The 27,400-nt window shown below is 42.1% G+C and overlaps 1 protein-coding gene across 5 annotated transcripts in view; it reads right to left on the bottom strand.

The window, feature by feature from the left end:
• Positions 1 to 27,400, bottom strand: part of ptprub (protein tyrosine phosphatase receptor type Ub) — a 258,433-nt gene that overhangs the window by 103,847 nt on the left and 127,186 nt on the right. For all 5 annotated transcript variants that reach the window (XM_087812960.1, XM_087812963.1, XM_087812959.1 and 2 more), the window contains exons 3-4: positions 9,698 to 9,969; positions 2,700 to 2,781 (exon numbers count right to left, since the gene is read on the bottom strand). In XM_087812960.1, the coding sequence (XP_087669086.1) occupies positions 2,700 to 2,781; positions 9,698 to 9,969 (354 nt within the window). The remainder of the gene's footprint in view (positions 1 to 2,699; positions 2,782 to 9,697; positions 9,970 to 27,400) is intronic.

Below are 27,400 nucleotides of genomic sequence, written 5' to 3' on the forward strand. Positions count from 1 at the left end.
ATCAAACAATTTTCAACGATAATCCAACAATTTTCAACTATAATTAAACAATTTTTAACTATAATCAAACAATTTTCAAATATAATCAAACAATTTTAAACTATAATCAAACAATTTTCAATTATAATCCAACAATTTTTAACTACAATCCAACAATTTTCAACTATAATCAAACAATTTTCAACTATAATCAAACAATTTTCAATTATAATCAAACAATTTTCAACTATAATCAAACAATTTTCAACTATAATCAAACAATTTTAACTGTAACTTAACAATTTAATGTAATAAAATATAATTCTATTATAAATTACGATTTAGAAAAACCCTAAAGTATTTTTAATAAAGAATACATTGACATTACAGTTAACGTACTGACAAATTATTACAAATATACATGTCTTAATTAGAATTTAATTCAAAAAGTCACTTCTGGGAAACTAATAAAAATGAGCTCATATATGTGTGTATATATATATATACGTATATATATATATATGTATGCCTTGTTTTAGCTCATTTTAGTGTGTTTTTCTTTTCTTCCCTCCAACAGTCTGTTGATGTAAACGTGTCCTAAGAACTCGACGAGTGTCTTGATTGTTTAACGGCCACAGTTGTAAAGAACCATCTGCTGCCGCAACATAAACAAGAGGCCTGATGGTGACGTGAAGGACCATGTGTTGGTGTTTTAACTCCAATCTTACCTCTTCAAATACTCTGTATTATTTTAAATGTATTTGACTCTGAACTTTCAATGTTGTTATTCTGCTGCTCTGTCCTTGAGTGTCTTGAAAGGCGCCATCAAATAAAATGAATTATTATCATTATAATTATTATCTGGTACTGGTTCCACTCCGATGATTTTGAAAAGGTGTCGGTGCTAACAAGGTGTCGATAAAAACTATAGCCAAGGAATGGAAAACTTGACACTTGGTTTCTACACGCTGCTCTATTAAGTGGTCGCTACGCTACTGTGCTTAAAGTCAATTTTTTGTGTCAAAAGGGATGGACAGCTGCCGACTGGGCGGCAAAGCATACAAGCACTGTTTATGTGGAGTCTTAAATTCAGTTTGAAAAAGCGAAAAATCAATTTCGACTTTGTGGATTTAAAACCAGGGACCTCATGCCTTGTTATCCGTCTATTTGTGTTTAGGGTGTCGCCACCTTTCACCCCGGATAGCTGGGAGAGAGTGGGTCCAATCAAACTCCAGAGGTTTTTGATCCTTTTAAAAACCAGGGGCCCCCAACCTACAGACCGGTCCCGGGGCCGCGAGCATTCACCAGCTGAAGGCAAACACTGTAATGCTTGTGGTCCTTTTCAACAGTCGTGATGGACAATTGGATTAATTCGTCACTGGTAACAGCTTCTACTTGACAACAGGACTCGAGGGAATAATGATCCAACCTAACTGGCTAATGATGCTCACAGAACTGCCACCTCCCATGATGCATCCCTGCACAATAGCGAAAGCTGAGTGGTCACTTCAACATTGATCAACTATAAACACACGTATATATATATAACACAATTATATTAACGCTTCGTCACATGATGATCTGTTAACGAAATACTTTAATTCTATAAATATAACAATAAAACACACCTGTGTTGTGTAGACGAGCCTCACATTTGAATGAAGCACAGATCAGACCATCTTCATCATCATCATCATCATCATCATCATCACAACTCAACGCTTTAAGTTACTTATTTGCAGTTTTATGCTTCTTACATTTGATCTGAAGATGTTTAAAAAAAAAAAGCCAATGAATTTTTATCCAAATAAAGATTTTGTGTCAATAAACCTGTAAAATATCTGCAATAATCTACAAAAATTCAAGTCAGTTGAACCAGTTTAGATCCAGGTTTTAAATGTGTTTTCCTGATCGTGGAGAAGAGAATCACTGGTTCTGGTTCATTTAAATAGGATCGAGATATTTAAAGGGCAGGGATGCATCATGGGAAGTGACAGTTCCATGTGCAACATTAATAAATTAGCTTGGATCATTATTTGACTTCCGTTCCAAAGCTTAGGAGCAACAGTCTGGAAGGATTTCTCTCTTCTGGTCCTGATCCGTGTTCAGGAACCATCAGTAGATTCTGATCCATAGACCTCAGAGCCCAAGCTGGGGTGTAAGTCTGGATCAGATCAGTGATGGAAGGTCTGACCATGAATAGATCTGAAAGTAAGAACCAGAATTTTAAAGTTGATCCTGAAAGAAACTGGAAGCCAGTGAAGAGTTTTAAGGATCGTGGAAATGTGAGTTCTTCTACTAGAGCAGCTCAGAATTCTGGCTGAAGAGTTCTGTCTCTGGACCCAGTGTTGGTTACTGGTTGAAGAAACGTCTCATGTGTTTCTACATGAAAAGATCAAGTAAACATTGAAGGACAAAGAAGATTTAAACATTTTTTTGGGAATATCTCACAAAGACAGACTTGATCTATTGTTTTAAGGATCACAGAAATGTGAGTTCTCCTACTAGAGCGGCTCAGAATTCTGGCTGCAGTCGAGACAGATCCTTCTTGTTAAGACATGAAAAACAATTACAATAGTCCAGACGAGAAGACACAAACACATGGATTATAAGCTCCAGATCATGATGTAACAACATCTGTATGTATGTATGTCGTGGTGAAGGACAGCATTGAGGAAAGACCGTGAAGGTCCGTCCGACACGAAAGCGGTTCTACTTACAGCAGGGGTAGTTAAGCACCATGATGTCGTCCAGCGCCATGTAGCCCTGCTGCTCCTTGGACACGGACGCCTGGATCAGAACCTAAAGGAACACAAACGACACACCGTGAAGGAGACGTCGACACATTCATTAGCAACAAACCCATCAAGGCGGCGCGTGTGCTGACCCGACACACGACACCATAAGAGAAACACGGAGGCGTAAAGAGATAAGTTTGGCTTCGGGCGGCGAAATAATAGCTTTATCGGGGAGCGACTGCGAGGACGAGGTGGAGACGCGAGCGCGCTTGATAGAAGGCTCTCGGAGGAGGACGACGCTGCAGAACAATAAGCCGGATGAGGCGCTGAGAGGAGCTGATCAATATCGAATCACGTCCTCAATTACAGTGAGAGAATTATGAGACTCCGGGGTGAGGTTTGTTGTTCCAGTGCTCCAAGGACACTCTGGGATCGAGGCCCGGTTCTGAGTTAGTGTTTCTAATAATCCTGCCAGCACATGATCACAACATGCTCTCCATCACGGGGTCGCGCCCCCTTCAGACCCGCTTTACGTGTTCTCGCCACCGGTCGCACCTTCATAATGTCCTTGTTGTAAGTAAGTAAGTAAGTAATATTTATTTATATAGCGCTTTTCGAGACCAGGGTCACAAAGCGCTTTAACAATCAAAACAATACTCAAAAAAGTACATACTTTAAAGATCAAGATAATACTGAGAACAACACAGGAGTTCGAGAAATTCAAGGAAAAGCCTGAACAAATAGAAACGTCTTAAGATGTTTCTTAAAGGAGTCAGTAGATCCATCAAGAGAGAGAAGATCGTTCCAAAGCTTAGGAGCAACAGCCTGAAAAGATTTCTCTAATATTTAATATTTTATTTAACGAATTCGCATTAAAATTAAGTTGTTGTGTATTTGATGTTTTATAAATGCAGTTTTTGTTCAAAAAAAAGAACGTAATTACTGCAGTTTCTGTCATACAAATAAGAAGTTCCTGCGACACGTAGGTTGTAAATAGAAGATAATAAGAAAGAAAACGTTTATTCAGAAGCTGTTTTTATCCCATTAAAAAACAGTTTAACTTGCAAGTTAATCAGAAACAAATCTTGAAAAACTAAATATGGAACACATTTGTTTTTGGTTTACATTTGAAGCCAAATTCATCTTTTTCACATCAACAAAACAACAATTACATTATTTTGACGTTCTCTTCTTAAAACATTTTCTTTGAATAAGAAAATGGTCACTGTTGTTTCTTTCATTTACAAGGTCTTCTGACATGGAGGCGATGAACAGCTAAGAATAACGACAAAAGATGTTTAGTCAAAATATTTTATTTAACGAATCCCTCGCATTAAAATTAAGTTTAATTGTTTCTTAACCAGGAAAAACAGTTACAAACTCAGTTTGCAGTAATTAAATGTTTGGTTTGCATCCGAACGTTTAAAGTAGACGTCGTTCTTTTTTTTTTTACTTAACTTCCAACATATTATTTAACATCACATTAAAAAAACATTTAACCTGTAAGTTAATCAAAGGGAAATCCTTAAAAAAAACACATTTGCAAAAACTGAATATTGCAAACCTTTATTTTTTGTTTGCAACTGAATGATCAAAGCCGTCTTTTGATATTTAGTACAAATAATATTGTGTTTTAATTGCTGTGATCTTTTTAAGAGCAAAAAAAGTAGGAAGAAGGTTGTCGGTTCGATTCCAGGTCGGGAGGAGGTCAACTTGTGATCTTCCAGTGTGTAGTTTATATGTTCTACCCGTGTTGTGTGGGTTTACTCCGGGAACTCCGGTTTCCTCCCACAGTCCAAAAACATACAGAGGTTGATTGAGGACTTGAGGAAATTGTCTGTAGGTATGAGTGTGTGTGTGAAGGGTTGTGCGTCTTTGTGTGTCCTGAGACAGACTGGCTTCCTGTCCAGGGTGTCCCCTGCCTGACGCCTAAAGAAACTGGGATGGACTGCAGCCTTCCCACCGACCTCCATAAGGGATTAAACAGCAAATAAAATGAATGAATGAAGTCGACAGAGTTTAAAAACACATCAAATAAAGATATTAAAGTAAAGATGTAATTGTAGTTTTTTGTTTTCATTTCCCTCCTTATGTCCGATCCGAACGGGATAAGTATTACCTGGGGACCTCTTGGTAAACTGTTTTATTTTGAAGAGGTTGAAAAGGAAGTAGATGGAGTTCGTCGTTGTTGGGGGTGAGCTCCACATGACGAAAGTGAAGAAGAGGTGCGCGCCGCACAGCTACAAACTAAGTTCGAGCCTCGTTGTTTCCCACACGAATACACTCGGTTACACTACCGTAACAGACTGTGTCTCTTCTGTAAGAATAATGTTGGGGCAAAATGATGTGCAGGGCAGCGCTCTCGCTGTAGAGCGTCTGCACAAGTCGAGAAACAAAGGAAAATAAATCTTCTCTAAACAAAGAACGCTTGGTTACACTAACTTTCTCTTTCAGTAATTTGCTTTTTACATCTGTATCTCTAGGTAATGACAGTAAAAATGATCGGGATAATTTACAAAACACCGAGATCCCAAGGTACTACTTATCCAGTGAGAATAGGGCTTAAGACGACTTTAGCCAGTTTGAGGTGGCATTGTTCGAGGCCCATTTCCATTCACGCATCACACTTGTGTTATCTTCCCAAACATATCGAACATCATCCCCTTCAAACCTCAAAGCGATCGGTCGCTGCCATCCGGGCGAGCGAGGCGCTCCAGTCGTGGGCGGTGGAGGATCAAAGAAAAGTGCACGAGGTCAAAGCGATGAGAAACAGGCGAACAAAAGACATTTGGTGCAATTATTTACTCTTATAAATCCTCCTGCTTTGTGGAATCATTTCATTAGTCGTCCTCCACTTCGCTTTCGCACAATGAGCCGCGACACTTTGACCTCGGCGAGCTTTCAGCGCGCCAGCATCCCATTAAGCAGCGGCAACACTGATGAGGCTTAATGCCGCCGCGCAAGAATCTAAATTAAATCGCGCTTGTTGTTGTTCTCAGCGAGGGATCGATCGCAGAGTAATCCACCATCTCAGCACTTAGTTCACTTAAAAAACATCTTTTATTTGAAGCTTTCTTTGACAATTAAGTCCTTTTAATTGAATACAGCGAGAAGATGCTTGGAAACCGCGGGTAACTTTTAACCACCTTCGCTTTTTTTTACTGCCCAGTAGGGGGCAGTGTGCTCAGAGTCGTTAGCACCGATCCGCCAAATACAACACATCGTCATCGGCTAATTGAGAACACACAACTTTTCACGCACGCACTACGAACAATTTAGAAGTTTTTTTTGTGGGAGGAAACTGCAGTTCCCGGAGTAAACCCACGCAAACATAGGACTGCGTATCCAACTTTGCTTCTTTTGTAGTAAGTAAGTAAGTAAGTAAGTAATATTTTCTTATATAGCGCTTTTCCAGACCAGGGTCACAAAGCGCTTAAACAATCAAAACAATATTCATTAAAGTATATACTTTAAAGATCAAGATAATACTGAGAACAACACAGGAGTTCCAGAAATTCAAGGAAAAGCCTGAACAAATAGAAACGTCTTAAGATGTTTCTTAAAGGAGTCAGTAGATCCATCAAGCGCAAAGAGAGTAGTAACGGCCGAGATTCTTGGGTAGTACCGAGTATTTGAAACATGCGTGATCAAAACGTATTAATGTATAGATTTGTCCAAGACAGTGAACATCAGATGAATGTATCACTTGTGGAAATTATTTGTTTCTCTGTGAGGAAAAAGCTGAAAAATTAAAACTCAAGATTTGTCTAATGTCATCTTCTTTTTGTTGGATTTGATCTTATGAAGTTGGATTTAAAAAAAAAAAGGATTGTTCAGGAACCGGTATCGTAGTGTAGTATCAGTCTTTGCATCGAGATCAAAAATTTTCAACACAAACACGGAAGCAAACCCATGACCTTCTTGCTGTACGGGGGTCCCTGATCCATTACTGGTTTCACTCTTAATTGTGCTTTTATTTTGAAAACAGGAAAAAGTAAGTAAGTAAGTCATTTTTATTTGTAAAGCGCTTTTCTAGACCAGGGTCACAAAGCGCTTCAACAATCAAATTGTGGTTGGAATGAAGCTGGACTCACTGGTGACAGTTGCTGAGAGGAGATCATTGAACAAACTACTGTCCATCATGGATGATGACAGTCATCCTCTGAACACTGTCATCAGTGAGCAGAGAAGCAGATGAAGCACGAATGCTCCTACCCAGGTGCAACACTAATAGACTCAGGGACTCATTCATCCCTCGGGCTATTAGATTGTACAATTCTGAGTTCGGGGGCAGGAGTGGAGTGAGAGTATCTGGATGTTCTGTTTTTCGGTCTTTGTATCCTTTGTCTTTGTTGTTTTTCTTTCTTTGACCTATGTTCTTTGTCTTTATCTTTAGACTTAGATTACATTAGATAGTGTCATCTTGTTCTTCCTCTTTATGTTCTTCTTATTTTATTTTTTATGTATTATTTTTTATTGTTTATGAAAAATTGCTGGCTATTGTAAAAAACAATTTCCCGAAGGAGACCTCCTGAGGGATCAATAAAGTTTTACCTTACCTTACCTTAAAACAATATTCAATAAAGTATAAACTTTAAAGGGCAAGATAAAAGGGGATAAACTTGACTTCCTTTTTTGTTTAAATTGTGGGGGAAAAAAGGTACTTTTTTGTTATGTCACGGGCAAAATATAGCACCTTCTGCCACACGAGGTCCGGGACTGAATCGTTCGTCCAGTTTGTTAACAAACCATTTGTAACATTCGTACGTCGATGGCAGAAGCTGAACCTCCAGGCCTTGCTCACGGGCACGTCGGTCAGACGAGGAGGAGGAAGAGGAGATCTATCCGCCCACGTGAATCAGAGCGACCTTTGACACGAGACCGGCAGAGATTTCTCGCTCGCCATCAGACACGGAAACATAAAAATACTCTCGGATGAAAAGGTCATGTGACAGAGGGAATCAGCAGACGTCGGACGACAGGAGGTCCGTCGGGTCACGTGACCGCGAGGAGTCGAGAAGAAAAGTTTCTTGGAAATCTTCGACATCATTGATTCGGATCTTCTTTCGTCATAAACAACCACTTGATTTATTTTTGAACAACGAGTTCTTATCCAAGTCAAAACTAATGGTTAGCATTTTTCATTAGCTTAGCATGAAGATTAGTTGTTCCTCTATTTCTTAAACTTTAAGTCTTGAAGATATTATGACTACATTTATTAACCTTTTTTTTTTCGTAAGGTTTAAGAAAGTGTTGCGCGTTATAAATAATATAAACATAGGGAAATAAATATTGTTTTAACAGTTTTATACAAACATGTATAATTAAGACACATTTCTGTTATTTCTTTGTGAAAACCACAAAATAAAATACATTTGTATTAATAATTTTCCTATTTCCATTTTTACATTGGAAATATTGTATTATTATTATACATAACATAATAATGTAATATAATATAAAATAAGGTTAGGATTCATTAAACATATTTCAATTATTATTATACAAAAAGACAATTCAACAGTAAAACTGTCTTCTTCGGGTGCTTCTCTTTTCTCGTCTTTATTTTAATTGTAACTTATCGGTGCACAATCTGGTGAGATAATATTATTATTTCTTATTTATCTCATAATTTGATTTCTTCAACAATCTTTCCCCACATTTATCTGCTCGCTGAAGACGTTACGGCTCGAATGCAAATGGAATAAGTTATTTTCTTGGAGCGCTCACGAGTCAATATTCCGTCAGCTCTGTTTTCAAAGCGTCTGTTCGGGGTCGTCCTCCCACCGACCACTTTCAATAAGAGCTCAACTAATCTTCTTCTCATCTGCAGTCCAAACACACCGAGCGAGGGAAGCATCCAGGTGAACCAAACGTGTTCAAACCAGTTCTTTTGTCAAAACAAACACGTGAGAATAAAACAAATATCTTGTCCTGTGGCTAACAAATTAGCGGCTAATATAAGCTGATCTCACGGTAGTTTTCCTGTGACTGTGTAGCACCGACCGTGTGTTCGTCACCGTGGCGATGAAATCAATGAACATTTGATTTCAAGTAATTAAAAATTTCACCTTCAAAATGGACGGAAGATCAATAAGTCTGACGGAACAAAACTGATACATCGATCAAGTGACGAAAGTTTACCAACAACCGGCAGACTTTCTTATTTTACTCGTGTTGTGTTTTGTTGTCGTTGCTTCAGATACAATAAAAATCTTTCAATCTTTTGGGCGCGACGGTTCTTTTTGGCCAACTTTATCATTTATTCATGATACTGTTGCTTCAAGCTGGATTTGAACTTTAAGAATACCTGAAATACTTAAAAGTGGTTGTATTGATCAAATGAAAAAAATAAATAAATCTGAAGGTAAAAAACAGGACTTTTGGACCAGAACCAAACACAGACAAGATTCACCTGCATCACAAGTAAAACTGATGCGGCCACTGAGAGGGAGTGAGACAAAGAGAGAACAGTGTTGGAAAAACGATATTAAGCGTTACGGGGGGCTTGAAGAAAGTAAAGTTTTTATATTTATTTTCTTTACTATTGCAGGAAAACATTAGATACTGTAACTGTTGCTTATCATGTTTTTAAGTTCATTTTTTTACTTTGTCAAAAAAAAAAAACAATCACAGAAATGTTGAATCTGCCAGAAAACTTCTCACTTATAGTACATTTTTGTGCCATTTATCCGGAGGTGTTTTTTGACAACTTTAAAGGGAAGATGATGATCGGCCTTTGAATTTGCAGAGAATAACCGATAATATACCGAATAATCCGATACTCCAAACGAGACAATATATTTGGAATTAATTTAAAAGAATTTGAAATATCTAATCGTAAGTCATCAGCGTACGTAGTAATGTTGTGTTCACTTACACCGGTAAAGTTGTTATAGCCCTTCAAAGACGGTACTGCAACATTAATATTGTAGTATAATTGTATTTATGAAGTACTTAAAGGCTCCTCCAGATCATACCTGGTACTCGTTGGGCCAGAAGGTGCTGACGGCCAGCTCCACCTGATGCCACTGCTTCCCGTGACTCCCCGTGGCGTTCCAGACCGGGTCGCCCATCGGACCGCCGTTGACGCGCACGTACGCCTTCAGGTCCCCCGGGCTGTGGCCGTCCCGGCTGTACAGGAAGTAGCTGAACTGGACGCAGTGCGTGTCGTTCTCGCTCAGCGACTGCAGCAGCAGCTGGGCGCGCTGGCCGGCGGCGTGCTGCGAGGAGTTGACCAGCATGTAGGAACCTGCGGGGCCCAGAAAGTCAACGTTAGCGATCGAGGGAAAACTGAAGGAATCACCGATAGTTCTCGTCCGAGGGGGGGGAAGGATGACGGTTTCCACGAGGGACGAGGCAAATAACAGGATCGCTGGTCAATGATGTTAGATTATTATACACTATACGTATACGCCATACTTAGATTAACGCTAAAAGATAATCAAAATATAAGGTATAAATTACTCGCTTCATCCAAGAGCTTGAACACATTCAGGAACATACAGTTCGAGACCGATTCTCCCGGGGCTATTGACCTGTACAGTCGCCGGGAGAAAGTGCGTCCGATCCATCGTAAAGCTTGTCATTTGTTTGACTTGAAGCGGCGAATAAACGACCCGTGACACACTCACACTCAACTGACCATTTTTCTCCACAAAGCGAAGCATTAAGACCCGGAAACAGGAAGTGACGGCATGTCCGACTCCTGTTTTGAACGTTTTAACGAACAGACACGATCAGCCGCGGCGTCACCACAACCGACTCCAAGCCCGAATTAAACGGCCCGACGGCGCTGACTGCTGGTTAACTTCCCACCGCAAGGTGACACCGAGGTGCGAGACCGGATCCATCGATGACCCGTCTAATCAGGACGCCTTGACCTCCTCGCCCCCCCCCCCCCCCCTCACCCCGACCTGATTCCTGCCCGGCTAACATGATTAGAAGAGCGACGCTGGAAGACCTTCCTGTGCACTTTCCTAATCAACTCTGTTGTCTTTACACGCCAAGGTCTTCCCGGAGACTCGGCTGCAGGAGTCCAGACCCTGGTCTGAATCCCCCGCATTTCTGTAAATCAACGTCGCCTCATTTGATTCCCAAGCATCTGCGTCAGCCGCAGATCCTCAATTTAGTTGTCAAATTGCTTATTGCCTGATCTGGCGTCAGCGAGACACCGTGTGCTCGTTCGCCACTTGAAAAGAACACATCCATTAGCCGTTGTAAAGAGAAACTCTAATTGACGAAAAGCTTTTTTTTTTTTTTTCTTCTGACAGCCAGACCTTCGTTTTGTAAAAAAGGATTCCAGACTAACAGCCCGACGCGAGAGCTCACAAAAGGCTGGAGAAAAGTCGACGCCGTCAAGGATTGACTAATAAATAAATGTAAAACTGTACGATCGTTAATTTGTACTCGAGCTAATATCGTGTTTCATTAACAGCGCCGGCTTCATGAATTAGTGCTCGGTTTTATTAGCTTTTAAATGTGAACAAATGGAAGAATTATCATAAGGATTTTTTTTAAAGGTCAATTTTTGATCCGTTTGCAAATATAAAATGAAACATTCTGACATTTTACATTTTTGAAAAGTGGAGAAAAAAACAACAACAAACAAAAATTAAAACAATTATGACACTATTCTTGCCAGCTTAGCTAGTTAGTATTCGTGATAGCTTAGCAAGCCAGTAGACTTGCTAGCTTATCTAGTTAGTATTTTTGCTAGTTTAGCCAGTCGGTATACCTGCTAGTTTAGCTAGTTTATATGCCGACTAGCATAGCTAGTTATTATTCATGCTTGCTAAGTCAGTCGGTATACCTGCTAGTTTAGCTAGTTTATATGCCGACTAGCATAGCTAGTTATTATTCATGCTTGCTAAGTCAGTCGGTATTCCTGCTAGCTAAACTAGTTATTATTCCTAGATTAGCCAGTCGGTATACTTGCTAGCTTTTCTAGTTAGTATTCTTACTAGCTAAACTAGTTATTACTCTTGCTAGCTTAGCCACTCAATATACTTGCTAGCTTAGATAGTCGGTATACCAGCTTGCTTAGCCAGTCAATATACTTCTAGCTTAGCCAGTCGTTATACCTGCTAGCTAGATAAGCTTATCTAGTTAGCATTCTTGCTAGCTCAGCCAGTCAATATACTTAGGTTAGGTTAGGTAGAACTTTATTGATCCTAATGAGGTCTCCTTTGGGAATTTTTTTATTTCCAATTAGCCACAGCAATACAGCAATTATTCATAAAAAAAATAAATGTAAAAAATAAAAAATAAACGGTACTTGCTAGCTTAGATAGTTGGTATACCTGCTAGCTTAGCCAGTCAATATATTTGCTAGCGTAGCCAGATGGTATGCTTCAATCCTGTATCCTGATTATAATAAACTATACATCGACTTCCCAAATCAAAGTTAAAAAATAGTCCAAAGTTGAGCCAGCAGTGGAAAAGTTGGAGTCAAACTTCACCGGAGCGCTGCTCTGCCCTGCAGCCGGCTGCCAACACCTCCTGATTTGTGTCTGGTCCTGGGCAGCACATCTCTGCACTATCATTTTTGCTGCGCTTAATTAGATTCCACAGAATCGGACTCGTCTTCAGGCGCCGCAGACTCGCCTGAGACTCGTAAGCGAAGAGAAAGGGCTGAGGTGGTGCGTCCTCACAGGTGGTCGGGGTGCTTTACAGCCGCCCCCGGCTCCCACATAAAGACAGTATTAACACATTTCCGTCGACATTGTAATTTGTCACGATGTGTCATAGCGATGCGGCGACTCTGCTGCCCTTTAAAATGTAATTTACTGAGAGGGTCTATTAAGAGCGGCGAGCCCTCATTCTTATTCACTCCCGAGTCGGAACGGCTCTTGTTTGGGATTCAATGCTCCGACAGAATCTTTAGTATTCACTCATAACTGAAACAAACATTTTCCTTTATTTGTCGTCGCACCGAAGAGCAGGTTCGCGGTTATTTAGAAAAACCTTTATTGACAATCCCGCCGACGACGACAGGCCCGGACATGCACATTTCAAATCCCTGTAACTCCGATGAGGTTTAACCGATCTGGAAAATTCAAACGCCGTCTGAAAGCGGAGGATCAGGGCTTTTGTGTCGCCGCAGACAAAAGGACCGACCCGCCCGCACATGAGTCACGTATGGATTCCATGTGAATGGAAGCTTCACACATTGTTTTTTTTCCCCCTCGGATTCATCACAACACGAATGTTCAGACACGGAAAAGAACAAAACTCGGTTTGTGCTTCCAGTGATTTCACTCTGTTCCCCATTTGACAGTGGGACACGACAGGGAATTGGGGAGATGATACCGGCGGTTCTGAGGGTTCTCAGCTCAGCATCTTGACAGGCAGGCGGTCGTGGGGACGAGGAGTAAAAAAAGGAATAGATGACATGTCAGGAGAAAAGATTTCTCGGCAGACGAAGACGCTCCGGTCGAGAGCGAGAGGAAAATAAACGTTGGAACACGAGCTTCTCTGCAGGTCAACATGTGTTCACGAGCGCCAGACGCTGAAAGCTTCGCCCGAAAACAACCTTTTACGGTCACGAGGAAAGTCGTCGGCCATTTGTTCAAACACTACAGTTCTGTTGACGAAAACAGTTTAATTTGAAGAGTGAGTCGGTTTCTTGTCGTACCTTTCAGTGTAATGAGCGAATAATGAGGCTCAATAAAAGTGTTTCTCCTTTTTTCTAGTTCGTTTGGTTTGATTTTTCTAATATACAGCAGCCCCGCGTTTAATATTCTACTTTGACTACTACTTAATCTTCTACTACTACTTATTATAATTCTGATCCTTCTACTACTAATTCTTCTACTACTACTTATTCTACTCCAACTACTACTTATATTACTACTTCTACTAATAATTCTACTCATACTACACATTCTTCTACTACAAATTCTTCTACTACTACTTAATCTACTACTAATTCTTCTACTACTACTACTTCTTCTACTTCAACTACTCCTTCCTATACATCTACTACTTCATCTATTACTACTTCTCTACTTACACTACAAATGCTTCTACTACTACATCTACTACTTATTTTAATCCTACTACTAATTATACTATTTATTCTACTCCTAATACTACTTCTTGTACTTCTAATACCAATTCTTCTACTACTACTACTTATTTTACTTCTACTACTTATTCTACAACTAATTCTACCATTTCTTCTACTCCCATATCTCCTATTACTACTTCTTCCACTACTAATACTACTTACACTTCAAATTCTTCTACTACTACTTCTACTACTTATTTTACTTCTACTACTAATTCTACTATTTATTCTACTACTACTTCTACTCCCACAATGACTTATTTTACTTCTACTACTAATTGTACTACACCTACTACTACTACTACTTCTTCTACTTCTTCTACTCCCACTACTAATTCCATTAATACTTCTTCTACTAACTCTACGGCATCTTCTTCTCCAACTAATTCTACATCTACTTGTACTACTAATTATTCTACTACTTTTTTTTTTGTACTCCCACTACTACTAATTTTACTACTTTTTATTATTCCCTTTCTTCTTTTTCTCAACCTTTTTCACTTTATTTTAACGTTTTCACACCAGTCTTTCTTCTTCATGCCATCATTTCAACTGTTTACACACATTTTTACTTTGAATACTTTCAATCATTTCAGTTTTTACACCTTCAGCAGATCCAACATTCGCTGCATTTTCTTCTGGAAATGCACATTTTCCCGTCTATTTTATTTCAGTGAAGCGTTGGATGTGTATTGAATTATTTAAAAAATAATGTACACCTTCTGCCAAAGAAAGGAAGATTTCTGAAATCATAATCCTCAGCGGAGAGAAATCTGATAAAACGGCATCCATCTATTGATGTGTTTTTCAAGGGCAGACCAGCATCCACAACAAGATTAGCACTGATCCTGCACATCATAACTCTCTTAAAGCAGCACGAGAACGATCGCACCATTTAATGCGGCGACGTGGATCGCCGTGTATCGTCGCCGCATCTTCGCTGCGATGCACGGACGATAACGGCTTGAATAAAGAGGAACGGTGGCGCAGGAAAGGTCTCAAGTGAGCCTGACACCGAGCGAAACTGAGGTCGGAACATAATGTGATCAGCGCTTGAGCTGAGGTTCGGAGGTCACTGCCGGAGCTGCTCCTGCGAGGGAAGGTCACGGAGAAGACTCTCCTCGAGTGGTTACGAACAAAACTCAACTTCAGAACCATCACAAGGTTGGCAACATAAAGGACTCGGGAGAGAGTTTGGATTCATCATGTTTGCTGAGAGCGTTTAAAAATATATAAATCGATGGAGATTCCAGTGAGAAGGACAGATTTTTTAATGACGGAGACGTGAAATCATCGATTCAGCAGCACAGTAAAGTATTTGTCAAACGTACCGACTGAACTTTGATCATGTTATGAATGTTGTACGTCTGGATCTTTGAGATTTGAAGCCGATCCGATCGACTCCTTCCCAACACCTGATATCTACTCTGACTGTCAGCTTGTTAAAAATCACACCTGAAAACTTTTCCACCGCCATCCCAGAGGATTCCTTTTTTTTCCTTCCCCTGTGGCGGGTCAATCCTCGCTCATCGCCATCTTGTTCGTGTCAGTCCGTCGTCTGTTTGCACTGCTAATCCCTGACATTGATACCTGACACCATGTGTTGCTGACATTCTTCCACATTTATTTTTCATCGGCCTGTCGTGTCTCGGGAAGTTTCTTCCCAGTGAAAACCTCATCCTCGTTTTTTCAAGCTAAAAGTTTGTTCTACCGTTTAGCTAAACAAACAATGACATCTACTCCGATACAACAGGAGGCGCTGTCACCTCTTTTTTTTTCCAATTCCGAAACAGTTCCAGGTTTAAATCGAAAATAAATAAAAACAGCTGAGTTTTAGTTTGTTGGAACCGAGAATATCTATTGCATTTGTCGCCGTTTATTTCTGTAGGATTCATTATTGCTTTTTTTGTTAAGGAATAAAATCTCCAAAATGTTATCTTGTTGAAGTGTTGAAACAACGTAATTACCTTCGCCAAGGAGGTAAATAGAAATGTTTGATGAACGGGACTAAAAATCAACCAGTAGCTCTTATGAAACCAGAAGCAAACTTTGATATATTTAGTTTTTATTTTCACTTAAAAACGTGATTTTTATTATTTTTTTTAAGTAAACACGTGAATTGAAGATTATGGTTTGTCGTTACAATCCACAGAGAACATTTTTGTGTCTTAATGGAAGATATCAACAAAATTTTTCACTTCCAGCTTTTTTCTTTCTGCGGCCACCAGAGCTGTGTCTCAAATCATATACTTGCGTACTTAAACTTAGTATTTTTAGTGCATAAGTGCGTCTCAATTCTTAGTATGTGAAATGTAGTGATCAATACACACTAAATTGTCACTAAAATGCCCACAAAACTAAGTATGGATCGATGGACACTTTCTACACTAAACGGCTCCATCTTAGTGACGTTTTAAACGGAAGTTACGTCATATATATATATATATATATATATATAAAATGCACCTGTAATTATATAAAAATGTATATATATATATATATATATATATATATATATATATACATTTTTATATAATTACAGGTGCATTTTCAGAAGCAGTAGGAGGACGACACGTCTTCGCTGCTGATACTGGCGTAAATATTTCGCCAATATTTCTCATATTTCTTGATCCAAACCAAACGTGCTGCCAGCAGGTGGCGCTAGTGTTCCTACAGCTGCTTGAAATCATCGTTAAATAGTAGTAGAAGAAGAAGCTGTCGCATCATTTCCTGTTAGTGTGTAGCAGCAGAGTTTGATTTGAGACACACTATCTGTGGAGAATTAGTTACTAGTTAGTACGTACACTATCCTGATGCATACTAACTTCTAGTATACTAAGAGAAGTATGTTTGAGACATACTATCTGTGGAGGATTAGTTACTAGTTAGTACGTACACTATCCTGATGCATACTAACTTCTAGTATACTAAGAGAAGTATGTTTGAGACATACTATCTGTGGAGGATTAGTTACTAGTTAGTACGTACACTATCCTGATGCATACTAACTTCTAGTATACTAAGAGAAGTATGTTTGAGACATACTATCTGTGGAGGATTAGTTACTAGTTAGTACGTACACTATCCTGATGCATACTAACTTCTAGTATACTAAGAGAAGTATGTTTGAGACATACTATCTGTGGAGGATTAGTTACTAGTTAGTACGTACACTATCCTGATGTATACTAACCAGTGTAGTGAGAAGTGTGCGATTTGAGAAGTCGTCCAATCTCAATCATGCTAACGAGCTAACGCTAAACTTGCGAGCTAATCAAGCTATTAGCCGAATCATCGATGTAGCGATAGTCAGATCTAAATTCTTGGTTAAACTAAGGGTATAAAATTGACTCAGTAGAAGGTTTAGACAAGTACGACATGCAGGATCTAAAATCCAAAGTGACCATCATTAAAACGCTCTTATTGCTAAAATAAAGTCACCATCTGGTAAAAGGAAGATGTTCCAAATCCAGGTTTGACGTCTCATGAATTCTAAACCGCTGCAGGTTTCAATGAAATCTCCACAGAAGCAGGAAAAGTGCAGCAGGAGGACGAGCGGCGGCGCCTGCAGAGGATCTGTCTCTATTGCAGCGAGATCAATGAGGCAGCCAAGCAGCTTTGCATCAGGGCAGGAGCAGGTGACAGGTCTTCCATTTCCAAGGATGACACACTGTCACCTGGAGTACAGAACCTAATCTCATTTTCATCCTCCTCCTCATCCCATCATGCACAGCTCTACCTCTGTCACACTCGTTCTGCAGCATCCCCATCATTTTTCATTATCACTGTCATCATCCATCAAGCGGCTGCTCGCCCGCACGGCGCTCAGATATTCCCCACGTGGACGAGCGGCGCCTCGCCAAACAATCTGTCCTTCCAGCCGCGCTACGTTTATTGACCCTGGATCAATGACGAACGACGTCTTCCTTCTGCGGCTTAACATGAGATGTTAATAATGGAGTGGCTTCACGTCAGAGAGTCCATCAGCAGCGTCTCGATGCTAAATGACTTGGATCTGGACGACGCTGCCATTTGAAACTGTAACCTCTTACGGCGCAAACTTTGATGGTGCATGTCGAAGATGTTTTAAGGCGGCTGGGGAGCTACAGTATTGTTATTGGACTTTAAGACCCTCGACACAGTGAGTTCCTCATCATGACCATGATGTCAACTAATTATTTTATAATGTTGCTCTGAAATCTGGACGAACGAGAGGTTACGAGAGTCCATTATGACACAATAATGGCTTCACTCCTCTTCCAGCTGTACTCACGCCCCACCTTGTTTATACAATGAGTGCCTTGGAGGTGGAGACTTACAGGATTGATGACGGGCGGTGACAAACTTGCAAGTTTGACCAATCACAGCAGAGTGGGTGTGGTTATGGTCAACAAGATTTCATCTCCAGAAAAAACAAGGTTTTTTTCAGTGGGCGGAGCTTAAGATCGTTTTCTAATTTAAATATTTTAATAAAAAGAGAGTTTTTTACAAACACACACTGATGATACAATAGAGTCACACATCACAACAACACACACACACACTGATGATACAATAGAGTCACACATCACAACAACACACACTGATGATACAATAGAGTCACACATCACAACAACACACACACACACACTGATGATACAATAGAGTCACACATCACAACAACACACACACACACTGATGATACAATAGACTCACACATCACAACAACACACACACACACACTGATGATACAATAGAGTCACACATCACAACAACACACACACACACACTGATGATACAATAGAGTCACACATCACAACAACACACACACACACTGATGATACAATAGAGTCACACATCACAACAACACACACACACTGATGATACAATAGAGTCACACATCACAACAATAAACACTGATGATACAATAGAGTCACACATCACAACAACACACTGATGATACAATAGAGTCACACATCCCAAAAACACACACTGATGATACAATAGAGTCACACATCACAACAATACACACACACACTGATGATACAATAGAGTCACACATCACAACAATACACACACACTGATGATACAATATAGTCACACATCACAACAATAAACTCTGATGATACAATAGAGTCACACATCACAACAATAAACTCTGATGATACAATAGAGTCCCACATCACAACAACACACTGATGATACAATAGAGTCACACATCACAACAAAACACTGACGATAAAATAGAGTCACACATCACAACAACAACACACACACACACTGATGATACAAAAAAAAAAAGAGTCACACATCCCAAAAACACACACTGATGATACAATAGAGTCACACATCACAACAATACACACACACACTGATGATACAATAGAGTCACACATCACAACAACACACACTGATGACTCAAACTAGTTGCACTTCCTCTGATTTTCTAAACCCCTGCAACTAACCTCGTCTTCTGCCTGATTGAACCCATCATGTTGTGTGCGCAGCATCGTTACACACTAGTGCACCACGTCAGTCGTACACATGTATTCAAAGGTAACGCACAGCGACACACTTTCGTCTCCACACCTCGAGTGTTTAACATGCAGAGTCAGTCCAACATATGACAGAAGGACATTATTGAATCCTACGCCCTGTATTTAACGCTCAATTTCAGCTCCTAATTATCTCCCTTGATTCCCGGCGGAGATTGCGTCGCTCGGCAGGTCTTTGTGTCGCCCGGAGTGGACGACCAACAGACCATTAGAGCGGCAGCGAGTGAGCGAGTGATGTCCGGGCATAAAATAAATGAAATACAAGCAGCGCTTTTGTCGAAGGGACCGCAAGCCTTCCAGCCTTTTAGAAAAGATAAGACGGTGTCAGCAAGTGTTGTAGTCGTTATTCCGAGGGGAGTCGGGGGGGGACGGGGGGTTGTTTTTTTTTTACAATAGTCTGCTTCGCTGACCTTTCGGATTGTCCTCGAGGCAGCTCGGGATCAACTGTCAGTTTCACCCTGAAGAAACAAGTCGGCGAGGGAAGGAAGATGTTCTCCGGGATCAGCTCCGAGTGTTTGTTGTTGCACGACTTAAAAAGGAGCGATCGGCGCAGAAGGGAAACAGACGAGTGCAGGGGAAGAGAAACCAACAAAAAAAAGAAGAAAAAAAGTGGTGCCCAGATGTTCTTCTTCTACACATCCTCACCTGCGACAAGTGATCTCCAGAGCACACGAGTTAATAAGTGTGAACCGGATCAAATGGAAAAAAAAAAGAGGCAGGAGAACGTGATTAACTCTTAAGGAGTGTTCCTTGAACGCAGCACGAGCACGACACAACTCTTAAGGAGTGTTCCTTGAACGCAGCACGAGCGACACAACTCTTAAGGAGTGTTCCTTGAACGCAGCACAAGCAAGACACAACTCTTAAGGAGTGTTCCTTGAACGCAGCACGAGCACGACACAACTCTTAAGGAGTGTTCCTTGAACGCAGCACGAGCACGACACAACTCTTAAGGAGTGTTCCTTGAACGCAGCACGAGCACGACACAACTCTTAAGGAGTGTTCCTTGAACGCAGCACGAGCACGACACAACTCTTAAGGAGTGTTCCTTGAACGCAGCACGAGCCGACACAACTCTTAAGGAGTGTTCCTTGAACGCAGCACGAGCACGACACAACTCTTAAGGAGTGTTCCTTGAACGCAGCACGAGCACGACACAACTCTTAAGGAGTGTTCCTTGAACGCAGCACGAGCACGACACAACTCTTAAGGAGTGTTCCTTGAACGCAGCACGAGCACGACACAACTCTTAAGGAGTGTTCCTTGAACGCAGCACGAGCACGACACAACTCTTAAGGAGTGTTCCTTGAACGCAGCACGAGCACGACACAACTCTTAAGGAGTGTTCCTTGAACGCAGCACGAGCACGACACAACTCTTAAGGAGTGTTCCTTGAACGCAGCACGAGCACGACACAACTCTTAAGGAGTGTTCCTTGAACGCAGCACGAGCACAACACAACTCTTAAGGAGTGTTCCTTGAACGCAGCACGAGCACGACACAACTCTTAAGGAGTGTTCCTTGAACGCAGCACGAGCACGACACAACTCTTAAGGAGTGTTCCTTGAACGCAGCACGAGCACGACACAACTCTTAAGGAGTGTTCCTTGAACGCAGCACGAGCCGACACAACTCTTAAGGAGTGTTCCTTGAACGCAGCACGAGCACGACACAACTCTTAAGGAGTGTTCCTTGAACGCAGCACGAGCACGACACAACTCTTAAGGAGTGTTCCTTGAACGCAGCACGAGCACGACACAACTCTTAAGGAGTGTTCCTTGAACGCAGCACGAGCCGACACAACTCTTAAGGAGTGTTCCTTGAACGCAGCACGAGCACGACACAACTCTTAAAGAGTGTTCCTTGAACGCAGCACGAGCACGACACAACTCTTAAGGAGTGTTCCTTGAACGCAACACGAGCACGACACAACTCTTAAGGAGTGTTCCTTGAACGCAGCACGAGCACGACACAACTCTTAAGGAGTGTTCCTTGAACGCAGCACAAGCAAGACACAACTCTTAAGGAGTGTTCCTTGAACGCAGCACGAGCCGACACAACTCTTAAGGAGTGTTCCTTGAACGCAGCACGAGCACGACACAACTCTTAAGGAGTGTTCCTTGAACGCAGCACGAGCACGACACAACTCTTAAGGAGTGTTCCTTGAACGCAGCACGAGCACGACACAACTCTTAAGGAGTGTTCCTTGAACGCAGCACAAGCAAGACACAACTCTTAAGGAGTGTTCCTTGAACGCAGCACGAGCCGACACAACTCTTAAGGAGTGTTCCTTGAACGCAGCACGAGCACGACTCAACTCTTAAGGAGTGTTCCTTGAACGCAGCACGAGCACGACACAACTCTTAAGGAGTGTTCCTTGAACGCAGCACGAGCACGACACAACTCTTAAGGAGTGTTCCTTGAACGCAGCACGAGCACGACACAACTCTTAAGGAGTGTTCCTTGAACGCAGCACGAGCACGACACAACTCTTAAGGAGTGTTCCTTGAACGCAGCACGAGCACGACTCAACTCTTAAGGAGTGTTCCTTGAACGCAGCACGAGCACGACACAACTCTTAAGGAGTGTTCCTTGAATGCAGCACGAGCACGACACAACTCTTAAGGAGTGTTCCTTGAACGCAGCACGAGCACGACACAACTCTTAAGGAGTGTTCCTTGAACGCAGCACGAGCACGACACAACTCTTAAGGAGTGTTCCTTGAACGCAGCACGAGCACGACACAACTCTTAAGGAGTGTTCCTTGAGCGCAGCACGAGCACGACACAACTCTTAAGGAGTGTTCCTTGAACGCAGCACGAGCACGACACAACTCTTAAGGAGTGTTCCTTGAACGCAGCACGAGCACGACACAACTCTTAAGGAGTGTTCCTTGAACGCAACACGAGCCGACACAACTCTTAAGGAGTGTTCCTTGAACGCAGCACGAGCACGACACAACTCTTAAGGAGTGTTCCTTGAGCGCAGCACGAGCACGACACAACTCTTAAGGAGTGTTCCTTGAACGCAGCACGAGCACGACACAACTCTTAAGGAGTGTTCCTTGAACGCAGCACGAGCACGACACAACTCTTAAGGAGTGTTCCTTGAACGCAACACGAGCCGACACAACTCTTAAGGAGTGTTCCTTGAACGCAGCACGAGCCGACACAACTCTTAAGGAGTGTTCCTTGAACGCAGCACGAGCACGACACAACTCTTAAGGAGTGTTCCTTGAACGCAGCACGAGCACGACACAACTCTTAAGGAGTGTTCCTTGAACGCAGCACAAGCAAGACACAACTCTTAAGGAGTGTTCCTTGAACGCAGCACGAGCACGACACAACTCTTAAGGAGTGTTCCTTGAACGCAGCACGAGCACGACACAACTCTTAAGGAGTGTTCCTTGAACGCAGCACGAGCACGACACAACTCTTAAGGAGTGTTCCTTGAACGCAGCACGAGCACGACACAACTCTTAAGGAGTGTTCCTTGAACGCAGCACGAGCACGACACAACTCTTAAGGAGTGTTCCTTGAACGCAGCACGAGCACGACACAACTCTTAAGGAGTGTTCCTTGAACGCAGCACGAGCACGACACAACTCTTAAGGAGTGTTCCTTGAACGCAGCACGAGCACGACACAACTCTTAAGGAGTGTTCCTTGAACGCAGCACGAGCACGACACAACTCTTAAGGAGTGTTCCTTGAACGCAGCACGAGCACGACACAACTCTTAAGGAGTGTTCCTTGAACGCAGCACGAGCACGACACAACTCTTAAGGAGTGTTCCTTGAACGCAGCACGAGCACGACACAACTCTTAAGGAGTGTTCCTTGAACGCAGCACGAGCACGACACAACTCTTAAGGAGTGTTCCTTGAACGCAGCACGAGCACGACACAACTCTTAAGGAGTGTTCCTTGAACGCAGCACGAGCACGACACAACTCTTAAGGAGTGTTCCTTGAACGCAGCACGAGCACGAGCACGACACAACTCTTAAGGAGTGTTCCTTGAACGCAGCACGAGCACGACACAACTCTTAAGGAGTGTTCCTTGAACGCAGCACGAGCACGACACAACTCTTAAGGAGTGTTCCTTGAACGCAGCACGAGCACGACACAACTCTTAAGGAGTGTTCCTTGAACGCAGCACGAGCACGACACAACTCTTAAGGAGTGTTCCTTGAACGCAGCACGAGCACGACACAACTCTTAAGGAGTGTTCCTTGAACGCAGCACGAGCACGACACAACTCTTAAGGAGTGTTCCTTGAACGCAGCACGAGCACGACACAACTCTTAAGGAGTGTTCCTTGAACGCAGCACGAGCACGAGCACGACACAACTCTTAAGGAGTGTTCCTTGAACGCAGCACGAGCACGACACAACTCTTAAGGAGTGTTCCTTGAACGCAGCACGAGCACGACACAACTCTTAAGGAGTGTTCCTTGAACGCAGCACGAGCACGACACAACTCTTAAGGAGTGTTCCTTGAACGCAGCACGAGCACGACACAACTCTTAAGGAGTGTTCCTTGAACGCAGCACGAGCACGACACAACTCTTAAGGAGTGTTCCTTGAACGACACACTTGTTCGTTCCGGCTCGCTGGTGAAAAATGTCCCATCAGTGAAATCACCCTTCGATTGCTTCGCCTCGAGTTCTAACGAGGGGGAGAGTCACGCGTTTGGACAGAAGTTAAGGCCGAAACAACTTGTTTTCATGAAGCCGAGGTCGACTGGGTTTTGATGGTGAAACTCGTGTCACACCAGCTCCAACGCCAAACTACAGTCAATCCTTCACCAACAGATCCACGGCTTCACAACACAAGCGTCGCCGACTCACTTAGAAGAATGTGACGAATAAAAATGATCGTTTTCGTCTTAAAAAGCTATAGGTCGTCAACATGTGTACCTGCAGGAGTCTAATGGTCCATTATGACCACAATAACATGCCTGCACGACTGACTTTTGGTTCAAAAATGGTAGCAAGACCATGAGTATTTGAACCACTGGCCCTTCTTTTGGAAAGTCCTAGAGGTCAAACCCACTGGGAAGAAACTAGCCTGGACCTCGTCAGTTGCCTGATCAGCCATGAGTCCAGGACTGTTGATGGAATCACTTCCACCAAAGCTCTCAACAATGTTTGGATTTCGTGGTCACGTCCCCTTAAAAATAACATCTTTTTATGACTTGATTGCTCATCGCCAAAAACACAAACCTCAACTTTGGTGTCGAGGGATCGGGTTCCAGTCTCGCCTCTAACAATCCAAAGAAATACCCTTGAACCCGACAGTGGTTTTGACAATTGAAGTCTTCTTTTAATTGCAGTAGGTTCTTTAACACATTTGGATTTAAAGCTCATTATTTGGATGGTAGCAGATTGGGGTTGCGTGGGTTTACCCCGGTAACTCCGGTTGTCTCCCTCCAAAAACATACAGAGGTTCAACGGGAACAAATAATTAATACATTTTGATTTAAAGACATTTATTTGGATGGCGTTGGTTCGCCCGACTGCCTCACACCAGGAAGGTTGCAGATTCGTGTTGTGTGGGTTTACCCCGGAGACCCCCGGTCCAAAAAAAACCAGCAAGTTCATCGGGAACTTGAGGAAATTGTGTGTATTAGTGTGTGTGTGAATGGTTGTGCGTCTTTGTGTGAGATGGACTGGCGTGCTGTCCAGGGTGTCCCCCGCCTCTCACCGGAAGACGCTGGGATAGGCTTAACCCCCATGGCAAAATTGTGGGCGTAAATAGGGGGAATAAAGTAGTCGTTTCTTGGACGGTAACTCTTGAATTTTACTGTAAGTATTTAAGAAAATTGTATTTTCAACTGATATAAACGTTTAAAGCGTCGATCAAGTGGTGGAAACGTCAGGCAAGCATGTGACCCCGAGGCTGATTTTAATGACCAAATGAATTCGCTATCTTGTATTTTTGATCAAATATTCGCAATAACAAAACGAGTAAAAACATTTGACGGGTCACAAAAGAAGGTACAAGTGAGACACGACAGTCGTGAACAAACAAGAAATGAACACACACTCGGCAAAAGATGTTTGGATGTTGCTTTAAAGAAAACCTCCCGAGATCAATCATCAGGAAAAATGAGTTCCCAGACTTCAAACCTTCCACCAGAACACGACATTTGTGCGACTTTATTCATGCCAACTCGTTGTCGACATCTGTCTGGGACACAGGTGCGACGCTTCCACCTTGAAACGTCCGCCCCGGGCGACCTCGCTCTGCATTATTACACCATGAATCCAGACACAAAGTTCATGGAAAATGATGTTTTTAATCGCGTATATATAAATGTAAAGAGATGAACGGCTAACGGTGAGGAGTTAAACGGCCGCCGTAGAAAAGTATCTCAAACAGAATACTTATCTCGCCTTTGTCCGCGACCTTCTCTTTGTCCACCGGTAAAGTACAGAGATAAGATGGAATTAATGGGGTTCATTATTCAGTTCCTTCGTGCGGCTTTTAGCTAAATTTAACATCGCGGCAGCATCCGACGGTATCAGGGTTGAACCAGGGGCGAGAGAGAGAGAGAGAGAGAGAGTGTATCCGAAGATACATTTGTCGTGAATACAGGAAGTATCTGCGACGCGCTTTTACGTTTACGAACTGCAGTGCGACCCCAGAGTAGTTTTTGTTCAGAATCCTTCCCTTTAATTTTCTCACAGCACGAAGTTTCACCAGCGTCTCTGAGGTTCCTTTCTTTAATTCTGCCGACGCTGGTTTGAAACTGGCCTCACAGCAAGAAGGTTGCTGGTTCGATTCCAGGCAAAGTTAGTAGTTTCTCCCCGTGTTGCGTGGGTTTACTCCGGACACTCCGTTTTCCTCCCACAGTCCAAAAACATACAGAGGTTGATTGAGAACTTTGGGGAAATTGTCCATAGGTATGAGTGTGTGTGTGAATGGTTGTGTGTCTTTGTGTGTCCTGAGACAGATTGGCGTCCTGTCCAGGGTGTCCCCTGCCTCTCACCCTAAGGTACTGGGATAGACTCCAGTCTCCCCGCGACCCCGGTAAGGGATAAAGCGGTAGACAATGATTTAATGGTTTGTAACTTTGGATCGATCCTACAGACTCGAGGCTCATCTGGTTCTAATGTTCTTTTCAAATCGTAAATCATCTTTTTTCCCCTGAAGTGTCTCCAACATTCTTGGTCCGACACCACCTGGTCTTCCCGAACCTTGTGTCCTGACCCCCCTACGCATGAGCCGACCCTGCAGGCTACTCCCATAGAAAACCCCTAAATCAGGGTCAAACTCAATCCCACAAGGGGTCAGAAATAGTCAAGGTTATTTACCAAACTGTCTCTAACGGGAAGTACGAGATTTAGAGAGTTTTAGTATCTTCTTGCGTTTGTCCTTCTTCACCAACATGTCCATTAGTTATTGGACGTCTCTGGATAATTGTTGACGTCCATAATCTACGTTTCTGCTCTAAAACTCTGGCATCTATGAACATTCATCTCCTCGAGACAATAACACATCAGGCTCTTTAAATATCTTGGTCTCTGACGGCGCACCTGCTTCCTTAGGTTATTATTTTAACTTCCTGTCAGTTCAGGAAACTGAAACTGAAAGAACAAACATCAGATTTGAGTCACGATCATTTTACTTGTACAAGTGAGAAAGAAAAACGACACAGAACTTCTTACACGCCGGCCCAAGTTCTTTCTGAAGCACAGAGCTGTTATTTTACCGTTATATCTTACTGGGAAGGTTAAACTGATCACTAAAAAATTAGTTATTATCGCTATTACTAGCTTTCATGACGTCCAAGATCGTGTGATAAGTCGTTGTGATAAACCTTTAACTTTTCCACTTCAAAAAAAGCTTGAACAACAAAAAGAAAATAAAGTTGATGTCAGTTCTTTTTTCTAACAATAAATAAAGTTTTATCTATCTATCCATCTATCATTCATCCGTCCGTCCGTCCGTCCGTCCGTCCGTCCATCCATCCATCCATCCATCCATCCATCCATCCATCCATCCATCAATCATTCATCCGTCCGTCCATCCATCTATCTATCTATCTATCTATCTATCTATCTATCTATCTATCTA

Source organism: Callionymus lyra, chromosome 17 (assembly GCF_982586985.1).
Source record: "Callionymus lyra chromosome 17, fCalLyr1.hap1.1, whole genome shotgun sequence".
Lineage (NCBI taxonomy): Eukaryota > Metazoa > Chordata > Actinopteri > Syngnathiformes > Callionymidae > Callionymus > Callionymus lyra.